This window comes from Melospiza melodia, chromosome 3 (genome assembly GCF_035770615.1).
Source record: "Melospiza melodia melodia isolate bMelMel2 chromosome 3, bMelMel2.pri, whole genome shotgun sequence".
NCBI lineage: Eukaryota > Metazoa > Chordata > Aves > Passeriformes > Passerellidae > Melospiza > Melospiza melodia.
Genome location: NC_086196.1, coordinates 7,760,584 through 7,779,623, shown reverse-complemented (window position 1 = coordinate 7,779,623; position 19,040 = coordinate 7,760,584). Strand labels below are relative to the sequence as shown.

The following is a 19,040-nucleotide window of genomic DNA, read 5'->3' as shown; positions in this document are numbered from 1 at the left end:
CAGCAGCAGGAGTGACCAGCTGGCTGAGGAGGGGACTCTGCCCCTCCTGGGGTGCTGCATCCAGCACTGGGGACAGAGAAGGGCCATGAAGATGCTCAGAGGGCTGGAGCACCTCGGCCACAAAGGCTGTCTGAGAGAGCTGGGGCTATTCAGAGGAGGCTCCAGGCAGACCTTCTACAGCTTCCAATAAATGAAAAAGGCCTACAAAAAACCCACAGAGAGGCTTTTTACAAGGGCATGTACTTATAAGAAAATGTTAAAAATGCGTGTATTTTATGATTGGCTTTTCGCAAATATTAAAATGAATATTATATGTGTTGTGTTAGAAAGTAATGCTGTATTAATTCTCTTAAGTACTGTGTTAAATATAGTTTTAGGTTATAAAAATTGTTAAAATAGAAATGATGCTATGTAGGATGCTTTGTTTAACGGAAAGGGCTTGCAGGGAGATAGCAGCCACAGGACACCTAGATCTTTCAGAGAAAGGGAATTTATTGCTCTCTTATCAGAAGAAATGAACTTCTTCCCACCTCAAAGGCACTGTTAGGATTCGGAGGAAGAAGTGGACGATGACCGGACACAATCCTGTGTTTGAATGGAATTTATGCATCATGGATGAGGTGTATGACTACGCAACAGGCTATTGATTTAAGGGTTAATCCTCTGTTAACGGGTATCCCTTTTTGGGCTTGTGCTGCCCAGAAAAAGGTACCCGGACGTCCGTAACTCTTTGTTTTTATTGTCTCATATTGTCCTAATTCAAATTGTCCATATCATTATTACTCTGTGTTACTATTTTTATAACCATTTTATTACTATTAAACTTTTAAAATTTTAAAAACAAGTGATTGGCGTTTTTTGCAGAAAAGCAATAAAATCTTTAAACTGGGAGAGAGTATCTTTAGAGTAGATACCTGGGAGCCTTTCTGCCCTGTGAGGCTGGTGAGCCACTGCCACAGGCTGCCCAGGGATGCTGAGGACCCTCCACCCCTGGAAGTGTTCAAGGCCAGGCTGGATGGAGCTTTAGGGTGCACCTAGGGGAAGGTGTCCCTGCCCATGGCAGGGGGGTTGGAAATAGATGACCTTCAAAGATCCTTTCCAACCCAAACCATTCTATGATATTAGGAGGTGTGGTGCCCACCTCTCTGCTCTCTCACTCCTCCTCTTCAGTAGGACAGGGGAAAAAAAATAATGAAAAAGCTTCTGGGTCCAGATAATGACAGAGAGCCAATTAACATCCACCAATAATGATAATCCACCAATTACCATCATAGGTAAACCAGAATCAACTTGGGGAAGATTAAATTAATGTGCTGTGAATTAAAAAATGGGTATTTTTAAAATAGCACCGTAAGAAACAGAACAAAAACCAGAAGCACCTTTTTGTCAACTCCCTTTTTTTCCCAGCCTCAACTCCACTCTTTGTTCTTGACTTTTCTGCCACCTCCTCTCCTCCACAAGTGTCCCAGGGAGATGGAAAACTGCAGTTGGGGTCCCTTCACAACACTTTGTCTGTGCCACTCCTTCCTTCTCATGCTGCTCCCTGCTCTGGAATTCTCACTGGACAGAGTCCTCCACAAACTGTTCCAGTGTGAGTCCCTCCCAAAATGCTGCACTTTTCAAGAAGTAACCTCCGACTTACTGTCTTTCAGGGTTTTAATGCTGCTTACTCCTCAGGTAAACGCAAGAGAACCACAGCATATTTTCTGAAGCGCATCACTTTTGGATTAGATGTTTCACTCATGAAGCTCTGCTACTAAAATCCAGCCTGCCCTAAAGGAACAACCCCATCAGAGCAATGAGCTGAGTACTCATTGTATGCCCACACACCCCAGGACTCCTCAAAGAAAATGTGGAAGGATCCTAGAGACAAAAGGTTTTGTGGCACATTATGAAGGAATTTTGTAGACCCAGGTGCCAAAGAACAGAAAAAAAACCAAAACCCTTTCATGGGCTGGAAAAGGAGATTGACATGTTCCTGGCAGAGTAGTGGTGTAGAATTTTTAATATTGACTCACATCATTTTCCAGTGCAGGGCTGGGAATGTTTTCAGTGAGGCCATGGCAGAGAGAGTGAGCGGCCTACGGGCCCTGGCTGTGCAAAGGCAGCACCTTTGCCATGGCTGTATTTGTGCCAGGATATTGGGCTCTTGAAAAATATTGGGGTATTCAACTTTTTCTGTCTTCAACAAAGAGAGGAATCCTATCTCTAGTTTAATTATTAATAGTAACATACTGAGAACACAATGAATCCTAGACCAAATAAAACTACTCATGTGAGTTTTTCAAGACCAAAGACAGAAAAGAAGCCCTTCTAGGTCTTTGCTGAATTCTGTGCTGTTATAACACTGAAATTATTTTATAAGCTCATAAACTCCATTTTCTTATGGGAAAGACTAGCAAAAAGATTAAGCATTGCTTCCAGGTAGGGACAAGTTGCAGTGATTGTAGTGTAGTCAATCCCAAGCATTCAAATAATTAAAATAATAAAGCCTTTTTGTACAGCACAAAATTTAGGACCAATTACAGTGTTTGAAAACACTACTTTAATTTTACTATTAACGCCTTGACTTTTTAAAAATAGTTTTCTCCACAATTAATTTTAAGTGAAAATAACTGATTTGAAGATCAGAAATGTTTATACAATAATATATTAATGATTTGAGATTTTAACAAACAAGGCCCTCCATAAACTCGCTTTTCCAGGCACGCTGGCACACCCGGGGCACAGAGGGGCTCGCTGGGGCGCACAGAGGGAGACCCCACCAGGGTTCTCCGGGCACACCGGGGACACAGGGTCACAGCGGGCACGGGGAGAGTCGTACCAGGCACACCGGTCATGCCGGGGGTCACGCTGGGCATGGAAGAGAGGGGTCACAGCGGTGACAGGGAGGGGGCACACCGGGGGGGTCATACTGCTCACACCGGGAGGTTCTCTAGGGGATCACACCGGGGTGGTTCCCTATGGGGTCACACCGGGTGTTACACCGGGGGATTCCCCAGGGGCTCACACCGGGGGTTTCCCTAGGCTGGGGGCCCTCACACCGGGGGGGGGAGCTCGCTATGGGGTCACACCGGAGTCACACCGGGGGGGTTCCCTATGGGGTCACACCGGGGGGGGAGCTCGCTATGGGGTCACACCGGAGTCACACCGGGGGGGTTCCCTATGGGGTCACACCGGAGTCACACCGGGGGGAGTTCCCTATGGGGTCACACCGGAGTCACACCGGGGGGAGTTCCCTATGGGGTCACACCGGAGTCACACCGGGGAGGTTCCCTATGGGATCACACCGTGGGGAGTTCCCTATGGGGTCACACCGGAGTCACACCGGGGGGGTTCCCTATGGGGTCACACCGTGGGGAGTTCCTTATGGGGTCACACCGGAGTCACACCGGGGGGGTTCCCTATGGGGTCACACCGGGGGGAGTTCCCTATGGGGTCACACCGGAGTCACACCGGGGGGGGGGGGTTCCCTATGGGGTCACACCGGAGTCACACCGGGGGGGTTCCCTATGGGGTCACACCGGGGGGAGTTCCCTATGGGGTCACACCGGAGTCACACCGGGCGGGGGGGGTTCCCTACGGGGTCACACCGGGGGGGTTCCCCAGGAGGCCCCGCCCCGCCCCGGGGGCCCCGCCTCGCCCCGCCCCGCCCCACGCGCTCCACACGCCCCGCCCCGCGCGCGCCAACGCCCCGCCCCCGCCGACCAAAACATTGGCACGTGCGGCCCGCGGGCGCCCGTCACGTGACGCGGCCGGCTCGCGCCGGGGCGGAGACTGCCCCGCCCCGCTGCGCCAATGGCGGCGCGCGCTGCCGGGTAGCAACAAGCGCGGCGGGCGGCGGCCAATCGGCGCGGGGCGGGGGCGTGGCCAGCGCGGCCCATGGTACTTCCGGCAACAGCCCCGGGCCCGGGCCGAGCGCCGGGCGGGGAGCGGCGGGGACGGCGGCGTCGGTGCGAGCGGTGCCGGGAGGTGAGCGCGGCCCTGCCCTGCCCGGCCCGGCCCTGCCCTGCCCTGCCCTGCCCTGCCCTGCCCTGCAGCGGGGTCGGGATGGCGCCTGTGGGGCCGTGCGTGTGAGCCCTGTCGGCCCGCGGGGTTGGGGCTGAGCGTGGGCGGTCGTGGCTTGAGGGTTTGGGGCTGCCTCTTAGGGGCGTGCGGAGTGCAGGAGTGTGGGGCAGGGTGTTAAAGGTCAGGGTGGGCACATGGGGCCGGGGGGACAGGCAGCACTGAGGGGGGTGCGGGGAGCTGCCTGGACCAGTGGGGTGTTGGGGTGTGAGGGTGGGAGCCAGCGTGGTGTCACCAGGGGCACACCCTGCCTCGCAGGTCTGGTGGCCTTCTACGGTGGGATTTCGGTGTTGGTGGATGAGGCCATCCGGGGTCACACTGTGACTGCTGTGGTTTGCCTGAACTTGTGAAAAGCATTTGATGCTGTCCCACACAAATTCCTTGTCTCTGAACTGGACAGACATGAATTTGACAGATGAACCGCTGGGTCAATGAGGAGCTGGCAGCATGGTCGTCCCCAAAGAGTTGCAGTCAACAGCTCTGTGTCCAAGTGGAGATGAGTGGCAAGTGACATCCTTGAGGGGTTGGGATTGGGACTGGGCCTGTTTAACATCTTTGTTAGGGACATGGACAGTGGGATTGAGTGTATCCTCTGCAAGTTTTTGGAAAGTACCAAGTTGTGTAGTGCAGTCAACAAGCTGGAGAGAAGGGATGCCATCCAGAGGGACCTTGGCAGGACAGAAAGGAGTGTGTGCAGACAGCCTGAAATTCAGCAAGGCTGAGTGCTAGGTCCTGCAGCTGGGTCATGGCAGTGCCCAGCACAGGTACAGGATGGGTGGAGCACGGACTGAAAGCAGCTTTGAGGAGAAGGACTCAGAGCTATTGATTGACAGGGAGCTCAACATGAGTCAGCAGTGGGCACTGGCAGCCCAGAAAGCTGGAGGTGTTCTGGGGTACACCAAAATAAGTGTGCAAGGGAGGTGATTCTGCCCCCCTGCTCTGCTCTCCTCGAACACCACCTGCAGCATTGCATCCAGCTCTGGGATTCTCACTATAGGAAGGCTGTGACTGTGCTGGAGAGGGTCCAGAGGAGGGATGGAGCACCTATGAGCACTGGCTGAGAGAATTGGGATTGTATAGCCAGGTGAAGAGAAGGCTTTGGGGAGATCATTAGAGCAGTCTTCCAGTCCTTGAAAGGAGGGCTACGAGAGAACTGGGGAAGGACTTTCTACAAGTGCCTGTAGTGGCAGAACAAGGCAGAATGGCATCAACCTGAGAGAAGGTAGGCTTAGGTTAGGTCTTAGGGAAAAGTTCTTTATTGTGAGAATGATGAGGCACTGGCACAGGTTGCCCAGGGGAATGTTGGGTGTCCCGTCCTTTTTAACATTCAAGGTCAGATTGGAAGGGGCTCTGAGCAGCCTGGTTTAGTGGAAGGTGTCACCCAGATTGGAACTGGGTGATCTTTAAGGTCCTTCCAACCCAAACCCTTCTGTGATAGAGACACCAGTATGAGGGGAGTACTTCTGGTGGTTCATGTTGTTCCTAGGAAGCAGTAAAAGGATTGGAAAAGCAGGTAGGCATGAATAAAGTTTGTTGCAACTGGGGGAATGGATGATGTAAATTTTGGAAAAGGTTCTTGTTAGGAGCAGAGGAAAGCTGAGTTCTTAGTAGGAAGGGGGCTTCAGTCAATCCTGAGGCCTAAGCAATGCACTTTGTTTTGCATACTGTGCAGATTTTTAAATAAAGAAAAACCCAGCTGGCTCACTTAGCCTGTATTTCTTCTGGCTTTTTATCCTCTTCTGGCAAATATGTTGGGCAAATGCTGGTCAAGAGTGCAAAGTTTTAAATAACTTCCTAGTGATGTTTACTGATGGGGTCTAATATTTTTTCAAGCAGTAAAACTATTAGAAAATGCATGTTTGTGAGGATCAAAGCTGTTGCTGCTGTATATTAACATGTGTTTTGAATATCATAATGCTCTCTTCCCTCTGTAGCTTGCATGGGAAATCTCTTGTTAAACCAAGGAGCAATATGTTTGTGTGATGAATGGGAAGAAGAGAGCAAAAGCTGGCAAGGTTATGGTCTTCAAAGTGTAGGAAACTGCCTTGTTCAAATTCTTATTGTGTCCGAAGTGAATCTCACTTTTGAAAAATGGTAGCAGAACATTGTTTGAGTGATACAGCTGTGATGACCTGTGTCTATTTGTAGGAATTCCTGGAGATGTGTCACAATGGACTTTGTTGCAGTCTCCTTTTGTCCTTATCTGCTTAATAGGATGGCATGGGAGGTGGCCTCAAAAACAACAAAAAGATTTTTGGGAATGTTAAAATTGCTATCCCAAAGCATCATTACACATTGTATCATAAACTCAGTATTTGTAAGGATTAGAAAAAACAAAAGGAGCAACACTGATTTTGTGAGCTGTCAATCTCTTTAAAACAATTTATTAGTCACATATGAAAATCAGTAATCTGTTTGATCATGACAGAGCAGATTACACATGATATAATTGTTATCATTTTCTTTTTTTGGTATCATTCCATTCATGGGCTACCAGGATATTTTCCCTTGTTCTCCAAAGAACAAGGAATTCTGATGGTCTTGATCTAATAAAATGCTGAAAGACAAGAAGAATATCATTAGAGAATAAAAAAATCTACTTAAACCACTGAATCAGTTTCTTCAAAGGCTGCTCTACAGAGAACTTTTCTCAAGGTATTTTCTTTTTAAGGCTGAAGAGAAAACTGAAATAATGACAGGAAGTTTTGAAACTCTTAAAATAAATAATAGACAAAGAATCTCTTCTTGCTGCTTGTAGAGAAACCATGCCGTTTTTGGGCCAAGACTGGAGATCCCCTGGATGGAGATGGGTTAAAACAGAGGATGGATGGAAGAGATGTGAAACCTTTAGTCATGCACTTGAGGATGGGAATAATCAGCTGAATGATATCAGCCACACTGTGTAAGTTTAAAAAAAAAAAAAGGTGATTCTGCATGAATTAATAGCAGGTGGGAAGGCAAAATTGACTTAATTTCCATTCAGATTGCAACTGTTTGTGGTAGCTGATGTCATCTGTATACAAATGCAATCATGTGTTTAGTTAGTTAGGCAGACAGGAGACCCCTGTGGAGACTGTCTGTCTTTTGTCACTGCTTTGTGAGTTGCTTATTTGAGGCAGCCAGACCCCTTCTTAGCCTATATGTCTTTCAAAATAATAAAACAATAAATACTTTAAAAAATCCAACAAAACCCCTGCCCTCTGATGCCTGTTTTGTGCTATTTAAAGGTAAAAGTGACACTTGTAAATTGCAATTGAACCTGGAAGTGAATGCAGGCTTTCTGCTGAGTGGGTGTTGGATTAGTTTGTTAGCCATAAAATGCCTTTGCTCCAAATATACAGTCAGTGGTAGCCTAATGCTCATTCTCTAACACAACAGATGACTGTATGTGCTCCTGTAGGACAGGTGAGAAAAAGATCAGGTAAATAAAGTGATACTTGTGGCAAATGGCCACAGGCTGCTGTGATATAAATCATTCTGTCAAAACAAACTTCTCCACAAAGAAGCAATTCTCAGGGCTAGGATTCTTGGTCATAAATTCCAGCATAATGTGCTCATAATGAGGAAAGGGAACATTTGGTGTTTTGTTGTTAGTCCAGTAAAAGATATCTCATCTGGTTTAGAGAGGGATTTACTGGGAAGCTAGGATTTGCTGTAGTCACACACCTGTGTTTTCTACATTTGTAAAACAATCCTCAAGGGAGTTATCAAGCGGTGAAGCATTATTATTATTAAGCTTAACTTACTGTTTCCTTCATGCCTTTTTTCCTTTTCTGTTAATCTGTCACTGATCTCATTTGGGCTTCTTTATCCACACAGTCTGGCCACTGTGGATAGAAAACTTTGTCTGGAAGAATGTTCAGTAAGCCTCCAACATTAAAATTGCCTTAAATACCTTTGAAAAAAGGTATTTAGTAAAGTAAGGGAAATCTAGAGTATTTAGCAACTGTGCAAATTGCTTCAAAAATAAATATCATGTCAGTTGCTTAACTAATACTGTTTGATAAGTATGAAAGGAATTATCAGTCTTTGTGAATACCATTAAGACTTCTGCTCATAATTGTGTGTGTGTATAAATGTATAATGTATCTTTTCTCCAAAGAGCAAGATGAGGTACTTTTATGGCTTCTTTGAGCAAAAATACTGGATTTTCTTTTATTTTTGCCTTAGTCTTGGAAGACCCTAGAATTGAGCTCTTCTGGGGCCAAAAACTGTACTTCTGTCTATTCAATTAAAAATGTATGTTGTTCAAACTCAGACTAGAGAATTCAAGTTGGTATGTCTTGGCATTGTAGCACTACTTAGGAATAATTTCACTACACTTTTAACTTTGGATCTCTGATTATAACTTGAACTTTTTATATGCCAGTTAAGTTTTGCCACTAAACTGCAATTAATGTCTCTTTGCACAACATTATGGAACAATTTAGAGTGGAAATGACCTCTGAGCATCATCTGGTTGAAACACATGCTTAAAGCAAGGCCAGCTGAGGTTGGGTTCTGCAGGGCCTTGCCCAGTTCAGCTTTGTGCTTTTCCAATAAGGGAAGCTCTTTTCTGGGTTCCTGTTCTAAGTTCTGTTACTGTCAATGTTATTTTGTTGTTGTTGTGCTGTCCTATGTTGTACCATTTCTCCCTGCCCTCCTCATTTCAGTAAGAATTTCTCTTATCACAGGTTGTGTCCATTACCACTTAACTTACTACTTACTACCTCCTCCAGCCTTACAGTCTTGCTCCATCTTACATGTATCCTCATTTTAAAAGCTGACAGCAATTAGATTTCCCTCCACCACCAGCTCTAGAACTGGTCAACTCTAGAGCAAGGTCATTTCTCTACCCTTGTGCACCACATACTCCAGTGGCTTGGGGACTCCCCACTGGAGTTGTTCCAGTATGACAAAGTTTTCACTCTTTTGGGGGGCCCCAAACTAGACACAGTGTTCCAGGTGAGTATTCCTGCCAAATAAAGATGGATGTTTGCTTCTGTCAATGTGCAGGATACACTTTCCTTAGCTCAATCCAGGGTGCAGTTGGCTTAACACAACACAAGGGCACACTGCTGACCTGTTTTCAGCTACTTATCCTCCAGCCTCCTGGCTCCTTTCCTGCAAAACTGCTTCCTATCCAGTCTGTACCCAGCATATACCCAGGCTTGGGCTTCGTCTGTGTCATGGGCAGGGCTTCACATGGTGGCACAGCAGTGTAAGATGTGCTGCTGGCTGGATCTCTGTACCATCTTATGCTATTTGGAAATAATTATGGTGAATATTGAAGACAACTCAGTTTAGGAGATTTGTTAACATGATGTAGCTCTAAAGAAAAATAAGACTTGATGAAGTGCTTCCTTCTAGAAGAAACATACAGTAAACAGTACAAAAACACCTATTTGTCTCTTTTTAAGCTGCCCTGTGGATAGGGACGATGGTATATGCCAATCTGGCAGTTCTAGCAGGGTTTTGTTCATTTATATCCATTGTAAGGAATAATCTTTTTCACTACAATATTCTCTACGAATCTCTTCTGAAATTAGTACTTTAGTGTTGTATTTAAGGGAGCAGTTATAGAAGTTTTCCTTTATACAGAAATAAATTCAAGCTGTGTAGTTGAATGAAACCCTTTTTAGTTTTGCTTCTATTCTCTTCTGTGGAAGTATAGATAGAGTTGCTTGCCAAACATTGTCCTTTACCCATTGCAAATACCTTCTCTTCAGAAATTATGAATAATCACAAATAGATTCAGAAATAGACCTTAAAGACACATAAGTTACTTAAATTGAAGAATGTATTCTATTTAATAAGAACTTCAAACTTTGCTTGATTAGTCATCCAATGCTTTGGTGAATCCAGCTGCTGATTTAGTAAAATTGGTGGACCTTATGATAACCATGCTTGAACAAATATAATCACTTGTGCAGGAACAGTTTTAATTATTTGACATAATAATTAAAACAGTTTTAATTATTTGAATAATTGCACTTTAGATTAAAGAATAGAATAATTGCACTTTTCTGGAAACTAAGATTGAAAAAAATGAGACCATCACTTCAGTAGGTCTTAGTTATTTGCATGAGAGTGCCTTGTGTTCAGTTCACATAGTAGCTGGAAATGTGGCTTGGGCTGTGTGCATTCCAGCTCTGTGCTGTGGATGCTGGCCATGAGTGCCTGTGAATTGAAGCAAAGACACTTCCAGTGCTGTGGCACTGTGTCCTTGAAGTGTTGTGATGGAGAGAGGCTTGGTGGGGGTGGAGAACAGTTCTGCCTTACAGAACTGTATGCAAGTATCTTTCATTAGCCTGCAACTTAGGACTAAAGCTGTCTTATGTGTTGCTTTTGAGGTAAAAGGAAGAGAATTAGACTAATAAGATTTTCACGATGGTGATATTTACTTTATGTGTTAGATTCATATGAACAGCTTGGGCTAGCAAGGTAGTCATTTCAGTCTGCAGTGTCTCTTGTCCAATTCTGTGAGACACAGTGTTCACAAGAGTGATTTTGCCACTGGATAGAAGCCCTTTGGTTTGAATCTGTTAACAGATAACATTACAATATATTTGTCAAATGACAAAATCATTTGGTGTGTGCACTTAGCTCAGGATTTTCCATGGTCAAGCTGTTAGAGTCACTTCTAAAATAATGTCTCTGTAAATAATTGCATGAGTTGAGGGCCACATGAAAAGAAGCAAGGGGATGAGGGAAAATAGTTGGAGCTCATATAGCCCTTTCACATTTTCCATAATTTTAAGTGTCATACCCAAGAGGTTATTTAAATACTGCTATGAAATTACTATTTTTGGAAAAAACTGAAATTGTTGCATGATCTAAGATATTATAGTTCTAGGGACACCAGGTACTTTGCTTTTAAAAGCTTTAGAATAATTTTTTATGAAGTGTGTCATCAAGATAAGAGAGTAAGAATAGCTGTAAATTGGCAGTATTATGTATGTATTTAAATCCTGCCAGGTGCACTCAAATGTCACGTGCAGCATTATAATAAAAACACTAAATTAAGGCTTCTGTTTCACCATATGGCACGTGCAGCACTTGATTTGATTTCTTGTATCTTAGCTTGGTGTTTGAGGGGGCAGGGATTGCTTTTGGAACAGTAGAGAAGGTTTATTACTTGTCAAGCAGCTCTGCAGATTTCTGGAAGGAATGCTAGCAGTCACTGGCTAACTCTGTGTCTGTCCCATTCTTCTGATGTCTGTGAGACCCTCACTTTCATTCATTGCTCTCAGACTAAAGGTTTGTCAAGAAGAGTGGTGTTGTTTGCAGATCAGTAGGGAAAGACTCTCTGTGTGAAGTGGGACAGACCATGAGGAAATAAAACCTCATATCAGAAGATCTTCAGAGGTAACAGTACAATTTGTCTTTTCTCTAAAGAGACTTGAGGAATTCCAGGCATGTCACAGGCAAATTTGAATGCCAGATAAAGGTGTTTGAAATAAGTCATCATGTTCACAATTCCTTATGTTTATTGACTCCTGAAGCTGCCTCAGTTATTTATGTGGTGCTTGGGAAGTGTATCTTATGGGGTGTCAGGAGTGGGATTCACTTCAGGTATGTTACTGGCCTGAATTACTTTGTAGGGACACTGGGATCCAGGATCAAAAGAAGGAATGTTTCCATATTAACCTTCCTCTTCTAAGCAGGCCTTCAGGAATGTGGCCTCCCACCCTCTGCCCTTGCTTGCCCTGGGTCAAGGGCCCTGAGAGAGTTTCTGTGCTGCTTGGGTTGTGGTGCAGAGTATCAGGACCTATCTCCCTGGTCTTGTATCTGTTGTTAGGATGACAGAACTCGGGGAGCTTTGGGCTCAATTTGTGGTTCTGTAGCAACTCTTCAGATTCTGTCATAGCTTCTCACATGATGTGGTGATGCAGTCAATATGCTAAATCATAATTAAAATCATTTTAGTGAGTTTAGAGATTTCCTGTATGATAGCTTTGGGGGAAAAAGCCCACAAAAACAAACTGCTGGATTGGAATGTTACATAATCAAATAACTTGTGTTGATGTTTTGGTTTTGTCTCTTGCTGGTTTCTTCTCTCTGAACTCCTGCTGTTTGACCAGATGTGATATTTGGCACTGTTCTATAGAATATTTAAGGTGTTGAGTCTTTATCCTCTGCTTTAAAAATATTAAAGACTGAACTAATGCCATCACATGGTATTGAGCACTATCTGAATGCAGATGTTAGGTTTAAATCCTGAAGAAAAAAAAAAAAGCTAAGATGAAACCAACTTTCTTTTTCTAAATCTTCTCAACCTGTGTGTCTTTAAGCTAAGCTAGCATGTACTGATTAGAACAATTCAGAAGCCAAAAAATTTTTATGGTGTTGTTTAGCAGATGGCTCAAACCTGAAAATTTTAACTCTAAGCTAGTAGCAATAGACTAAAATAATTTGATTTTTGTCACTTTAATGCCCAGATACAGGTTACTTTTGAAAAAACTTCTGTCCTTCAGTTTACAGTATTCAGTTCTGAAGTTCAAACTGGCAGTAATAAAAAGCAATTCAGATTAAAAATAGTAACAGGTGTGAGGAGTTTCAACTTTGTTACCAAAGAGCAGTAATGTAGAAACAAATAAGTCCCCCAGATGAACTTCATTACCACGTATCCTTCATTATTTTTCTTATCTGTGCAAGACCGTGGCCTTCATATGAGGTATCTTCCTTATCAGTGCTAGTAAAGAGAACACCCATTCTTATCTTTGGTGGTGGTCCTTATAGTTATCTGCAAAAATGAAATGAAAATTTCATGAGCTGTGTAGATTTCCTGTAGCACAGACAGTTTTAAATGCGTTTACATTTTAGAAGTGTTAGCTTATTTTCAATGATTTATATGTGTATTTTTTTAATATTCACGCTTTGTGTAGAATATACATGAGCATTTGGTGTAGTTCTCAGTGTTGGGTTCCATAGTTAACTGTCAGAAGTGACATAGGGGGAGTTGAGTCTCTCTGGCAGTGAGAGACCACTTGGCTCTTGATGCTGTACAAATCATTGGTGAAACAGTGCCATGACACCTGTAGTATGTGCAGAGTTGTGAATCACAAGTGTCTGAAAAGAGGACTTTCTTTGCCCCAAAGGTGACAGTAGTAAGAGAGATGTCGTTCACTGCTGGCTTTCTGCCCGTGCAAGGATGTGCAATAATTCTTCACAGACTTTTTACCTGTGTGCAGTTAAGGCTTGGTCCACATAAAAAAGATTTTTGTACACCAGAACTTTGCAGAGTTGTCCAGCTAGTACTATCTCCTTAGCAGTCAGACATTCATTCCTGAATGTCAGTAATGGTTTTCAAGGTACCTCTTAGGAAGATACTTTCATGTATTAATCGCTTTGGCATAAAATTCAACCCCTCTGGGAAGAAAAGACAGCTTCTCTCCAAATAAATGTTGCTATAGACAATGAGGTAGAGGATCTTAATTAAGAACATTATGTCTTTTTTTTTTTTAACTGGTAGACTTTAATGCAGAAAATTGTAAGATGTATGCATCTTAAATATTTGATTACTGCTATTCTAATTAGATGTTTTTATTTCAGTATCATAACTGGAGATGAGGAAAATGAAGAAGTGTACAATACTGAAGACTGTGAGTTTGCAGCCAAGAAAAGGAAAAAAGATCATTTTAGGAATAACACAGATTCTCAGTGTAAGGCTGGGGTTTTTCATTTATTTGAGAAGACTCATGTAGATTCAGAGAAATGTTGTAATAGTCATACTTACCTATAGAGTAGCCTTCAAAATTATGCCTATTTCTGTATTGGCAACAAATTCTGGTGTCAAAAGTGATATGTCTTAACTGAAACTTTGTTATTGCTCATTTATTGTGTTGGATTTCTTTTTTCAAAGACCCAGAGGTAATGCATTTAAGAATAGTAATTGCTGAGTATTAAGTGTCTTCTGATACTAACCACTGTTATATTTTGTGGACTAGTTTTAGATTAAATTCTTCTGGATGCATATGGAAGCTTCTGCTTCCCAAAGCATATGGTTTATTTTGTTTATTTCAAGTTCTAATTAATCAACTAACTCCAGAATCAGTTCATAAATGAACATATTTTGTTATAATAATCATATCTCTTGATAAAGATTTTATCAGTCCTGAATTTCTTGGAGACAAGTCTCTTTTAAAAAATTAAGATATGAAAGCCATTTTATCAGTTCTCATTTGTAAAAGATTACTTGTACTTTGGACTGGAAGTGTGTATGGCAGCAAGTATATTATTGAAGCAGAGAGTTTGGTAGAGTAGGTAAAAAAAAGGTAAGTTGGTTAGCAGCAAATTGGCAATTTCTAATGCTTTGATCTTGAAATGATCTGTTACTTGTATATCCCCAAAACTGTTAGAGAGATGGTGTTGCAGAAAGCTGCAAGCTTCTCCAGGCTTGTCAGAGTTTCAGGTATTTCAGAAGATTCAGGGGGCTCTATGTCTCATTTGACAACATGCAAGACTTGTAAAAGCTGAAGGTCAGCCTGATTGCATTTATTAGTCTTGAATCCTTGCCTTCCCTGCAGTCCTCTGCAGTTAGTTGCTACCAAGTCAATGTAGAACAGGCACCTGTACAGAAGAAAATGCATTAGAGGGGTGGAGTGGTCAGGAACAAAAGTGTTGTCTACACCTACTCTACTTTCAAATGCTAAGGAGCATTTGTATAAAAAAAAAGTCAGGAGTTATGTAGGACCACTGTTATGTCACTGGTTGGTCCCAGCTGGCAAAAGTTGTCATTCATCTGCCAATTGTGTGCCAGCTCATGGGGTTTTAAAAAAGCATTTATATAACTTTTCTATTATTTTCATGAAGTCCTTATCTTGTGACAATTTTTAGTTATCTTTTCCATCATTTATAAACTACTTTCATTAAAACTATTCTGCTATCTTATGAAGTGTTTTATTGAAAGTTGTATATTCTGGAAGGCATTAACTAATGTGGAAGCCTAAAATTATTGTATTTTGATTTTTATTTTAGGTTTTTATCGTGAAAAGTGGATTTATGTTCATAAAGAAAGCACCAAGGAAGTAAGTCTGCATGGTGTGGGTCAATTGCTATAAACTTTGTGATTCTTAATTGATAGACAGTATATTGAAAAAAGTATTTTTGCCAGATGGTCTTAGGGGCTATGCTTAACTCTCTTCATGGGCAGCACTGGACACCTGCTCATGGTGAGGCAAAGGCAGCTGGCAAAGTGACTTCTCAGTAGGTCTTTGTGGCAGAGATGTGGGAATTTGCAAGGATAGAAATACAGTTCTTCACTGCTTATCCAAGCCCATCTATCTTTCTACTGTCTCTTTGAACTAAAATTGAAAGTATTTGCAAAACCAGAGAAATATCTCCAAAGAAGTTGCTTGCAGGCAGCCACCTGATATTTTGAGATCATGGTGTAAATTTGAATAGAAGTAAGTAAAACATCAGTTTCAAATTTTACAAAGAGGATGATTATTTTCAACAAAGTCCACATGCTTTCAGTTTGGCATATAAACTATATCATGAAACTGCAAAGGGAATATGAAAGCTCTTGGAGTGACCTCTTGGGAGGTTAAAATACATCCATTGTATGTAGAGATTAAACTGTCTTGAAGTGTGAGTTCCATCCCTGTGCTGGTTGCCATGGCTGTCTGAGATGTGTGGAACTGGAACACCAGTAAGGAGGTTTTACATCCTCATGGTAATGCCAGCCAGGAGAGGGGGAGGGAGGTGAGGCTGATGCCTGTAGCCATGCAGGCAGAAGTAGCTTTGCATTTTAGAGCTGAGAGTGACAATGCAGAGCTTTTTACTCAGGAAGGGCATGCTGTGGAGGAGAGCTTACATAAAAGGACATACTGCAAGGCTTTGCAGCCCTTATAGACCAGTGACCCAGAGACTGCCTGTCTACATCTGAAGGGTGCTTTAAAGCCTTTCACCAGATTCACAGCCCTCTTTCTGCTTTATCTTCTAGATTAGGTTACTTGGATTGGTCTGCAAAAGTCTCAAGCATGCTTTTTGCCTTTGTGCTCTCTTAAATTAGGGTGAGAAAGAGCAGGGGGACAACAATCTGTCACCAGTTATTGTGGTGTTTTGAATGATGAGGTTAAGCTGATGTTTCAAAAGTACATTGAGGCCAAAATACAAATAGTCTAAAATCATGCATTGGTCTCATTCATAATCCATATATAAAGGGCTTATTTTTCCCCTACTTGTGCAGAAGTTGGTGCACTTGTGTCATGTAAGTATTTGCTTCTGTTCCTTTTCCATTCAGAGAGCAGACAAAATATTTTGGTTACCTTCTCATATTTGCCCATTCATCTTTCAGGTTTATTTGGGTTTTTAGTATAAAAAAAACAAGCCAAGGATAGTTAGAATTAAGCACTTATCTTTCAAGTAATTATTTGTATAAATTTAAAAGCTTAGAGTAGTAGGTTGAAAAAGTAGCAAGAAATAAGAATACATGAACCGAAAAATCCAGAGCAGCAATTTAAGCTAATCTAAAACATAATTTGTAGGTTCTAGTTTTTGTTACAGGTTATAATCTTTCTTTATTTTGAAATAATGGTCTCACAACTAGGAAGCATTTCTTTCCAAGCTGGATACTGTTTTTTAGGGCAAAATGACAAGATAGGGAGGTATTGATAAGAAACATGTGTAACATACTATGGGAGAGCATTGAAATGGAAGAAAACAAAACCAAGTATTGTTGAAATGAAATTGGAGATGTTTTTTGAAAAATTTTGTCATGATGGTACACTGGGAAAGATGGATCTGTAGTTTCATAGCAGTCTGTTCAGGGAAATGTCTCTTATGTTAATGTTTTAAGCATGACCTAATGATAACTGTTTAGCCAGAGAACAGCCACAAATATTTCAACAATTTCAAAAATTTCAACAAAAGTTTTGTTGACTGTATTGCTGTTAGCTAAGCAAGGTGTGCATATTGAGAAGTGCACAGCATGCTTGGGTCTGAGGTGCATCAGCTGAATGAGCAAGCAGTGCAATCCTGAATTTGGTCGTTAACCAACAGGCAGTAATTATCACCACTCTGCAGTGAGTTCTTAACTGACCCACCCTGCTGGGGTACATGCATGGTATGTGTTCACTGGGTCCCAAAAAGGTACATTATTTGTACTTCAAAACTTGTCAACATCCCATAATTTACCAAGGAAGTCTGTGTAGGAATGAGCTTTAAATAATTATTTATCCTCCTCCTTCTCTGGGCTAATAAAACCATAATAGCACACTTCTCTGTGGGACTCTTTTTACTGGTCAGAGATTTTCCTAGCCTCAGTATATTTGGTCCTGAGCTCCAGTGTGGCTTTGTGGCTATAAATGTGCTGAGTTTACATAATCCCATCTCAGTTTGGGCTGCTTCTACCACCTTAAGTTGTTCTCAACAGCCTCTGAAACTTCCATTTTCACATTAGGATGTGGAGAAGTACCAAAGGAAAATGTACTTGCTTTTTTTTGCTCTTAGTGCTTAAAAAAAAAAGTGCCTAAGCTTCTAGCACCTGGAAAACAAATTCTAGATGTTGAGACCATTTTTTCTTCTGATCCCAGAAGCAACGTGCTATGTTCTCACCCTCAAGTGTGAATCCGATAATTCTCATAATTGTAGGCTCAGACAGCTGGAGAAGCTAGCCCTTCCTTGGGCAGGGTAAATGGGAACTGTGCTAGCTATGAGGGAGTGCCAGCATTGTGAGTGTGGAGTAGATTCCCAGGGAAATCAAATACCAGTGATGCCAGATTACACATTTAGTATGAATTGAAAGGCCTTGCCTACATACCTGATAGTTACAAATAGCATATCTTGTTTCATTTAATTTCTTGTAGAACAAATAACTCTTCAGTCCAGAGGCACTGTATTTCCAGGGAGCATGGTATCCATTAGCATCAGCTGCATGTCAGAGTGCTTTTCTGAATGCTTTGCTCAATTTTGTCTTTGTTTCCTTCCATTTAAAGTGTGTTTTTCCCTTTCTCAGAGACATGGCTATTGCACCTTGGGAGAAGCCTTTAACCGCTTGGACTTTTCGAGTGCGATTCAGGACATCAGGAGGTTCAATTACGTGGTCAAAGTAAGCTCTTTATTTCATATGTATATTAGAAAAATTGAGTAAATTTTCTCTGGTGAAAGCTCATTATATGGCTGTCTGAAAGCCTGTAGCTTGAGGAGGATGGTGATGGCCAGTGTGCTGTGTTATTTAAAAGGGAAACGTCAATGGTAGTTTCGGTTGTTCATCAGTCTGGGTAAAGAACTCTCTTTAAAAGTAAAATAATTTCTATACAACCAAAAATAGTAAAGTGTTATCAATCTTAAATATACATTGCTGCATCTCAAATATGTTTCAAATAACAATTTCCAGAAGAATACTTGATGTATAAGTATTCTGCTATGAGCTGTATCTTCTGTAACTTCTTACCAGTCCTCTGATTCATTGCAGTTTTTTTTCAATCCAGGACAAGATATCTATGCATTTATCTTTGTTAATATTCCTTATAACTTTAGACTGGAGCCTTAATTACCTCAATGTCTCACCAGCTGCCCACTTGGAAATGGCTGTTTTGGGGATACTGATCTTGTTCTAGGCCCAGGTTTGTTTTGTTATCTAACTTGAGGTAGTAAAGTGCTTGTCGCAGCTCCTAGAGAAGCTCAAAATCTGAGTCATATCAGGACTAGAGTGGACTGTTCAGTGGTGGGGCTGTTCACAAATATTGTATTTCTTGGAATGCATCCTGAACTTGAAAAGACACAAATCAAAATTAAACAAACATACCAGGAGAACAGCCTTACCACTAGCCTGTGGATTATTTGTAGAGAAAACACATTCTACCCATCGCTGTGAAGATGAGGCAATGTATTGTACTTTCAGAAAAACAAGAGATGTAGAAATAAAAAGGATTTGCTTCCAGGCTAGTGGTTAGGGTACTTGCCTGGTTTGTTCCCCTTGCAGGGTTTGGGGGTTTTTGGTATATGTATGTGTTGTGGTTTAGAACATTACTTTCTAATGCTGTTTTGGG

The 19,040-nt window shown here is 42.1% G+C and overlaps 1 protein-coding gene across 4 annotated transcripts in view; it reads left to right on the top strand.

Annotated features, from left to right (window-relative positions):
• The first annotated feature begins 3,896 nt into the window (after positions 1 to 3,896).
• Positions 3,897 to 19,040, top strand: part of FBXO25 (F-box protein 25) — a 30,782-nt gene continuing 15,638 nt past the window's right edge. For 2 of the 4 annotated variants that reach the window (XM_063150762.1, XM_063150761.1), the window contains exons 1-5: positions 3,898 to 3,972; positions 6,824 to 6,967; positions 13,600 to 13,709; positions 15,025 to 15,074; positions 18,005 to 18,097. In XM_063150762.1, the coding sequence (XP_063006832.1) occupies positions 6,831 to 6,967; positions 13,600 to 13,709; positions 15,025 to 15,074; positions 18,005 to 18,097 (390 nt within the window). In that variant the 5' untranslated portion in view covers positions 3,898 to 3,972; positions 6,824 to 6,830. Of the gene's footprint in view, positions 3,973 to 6,823; positions 6,968 to 13,599; positions 13,710 to 15,024; positions 15,075 to 18,004; positions 18,098 to 19,040 lie in introns of those variants that run through there. The other 2 variants (XM_063150763.1, XM_063150764.1) reach the window with 2 other exon arrangements.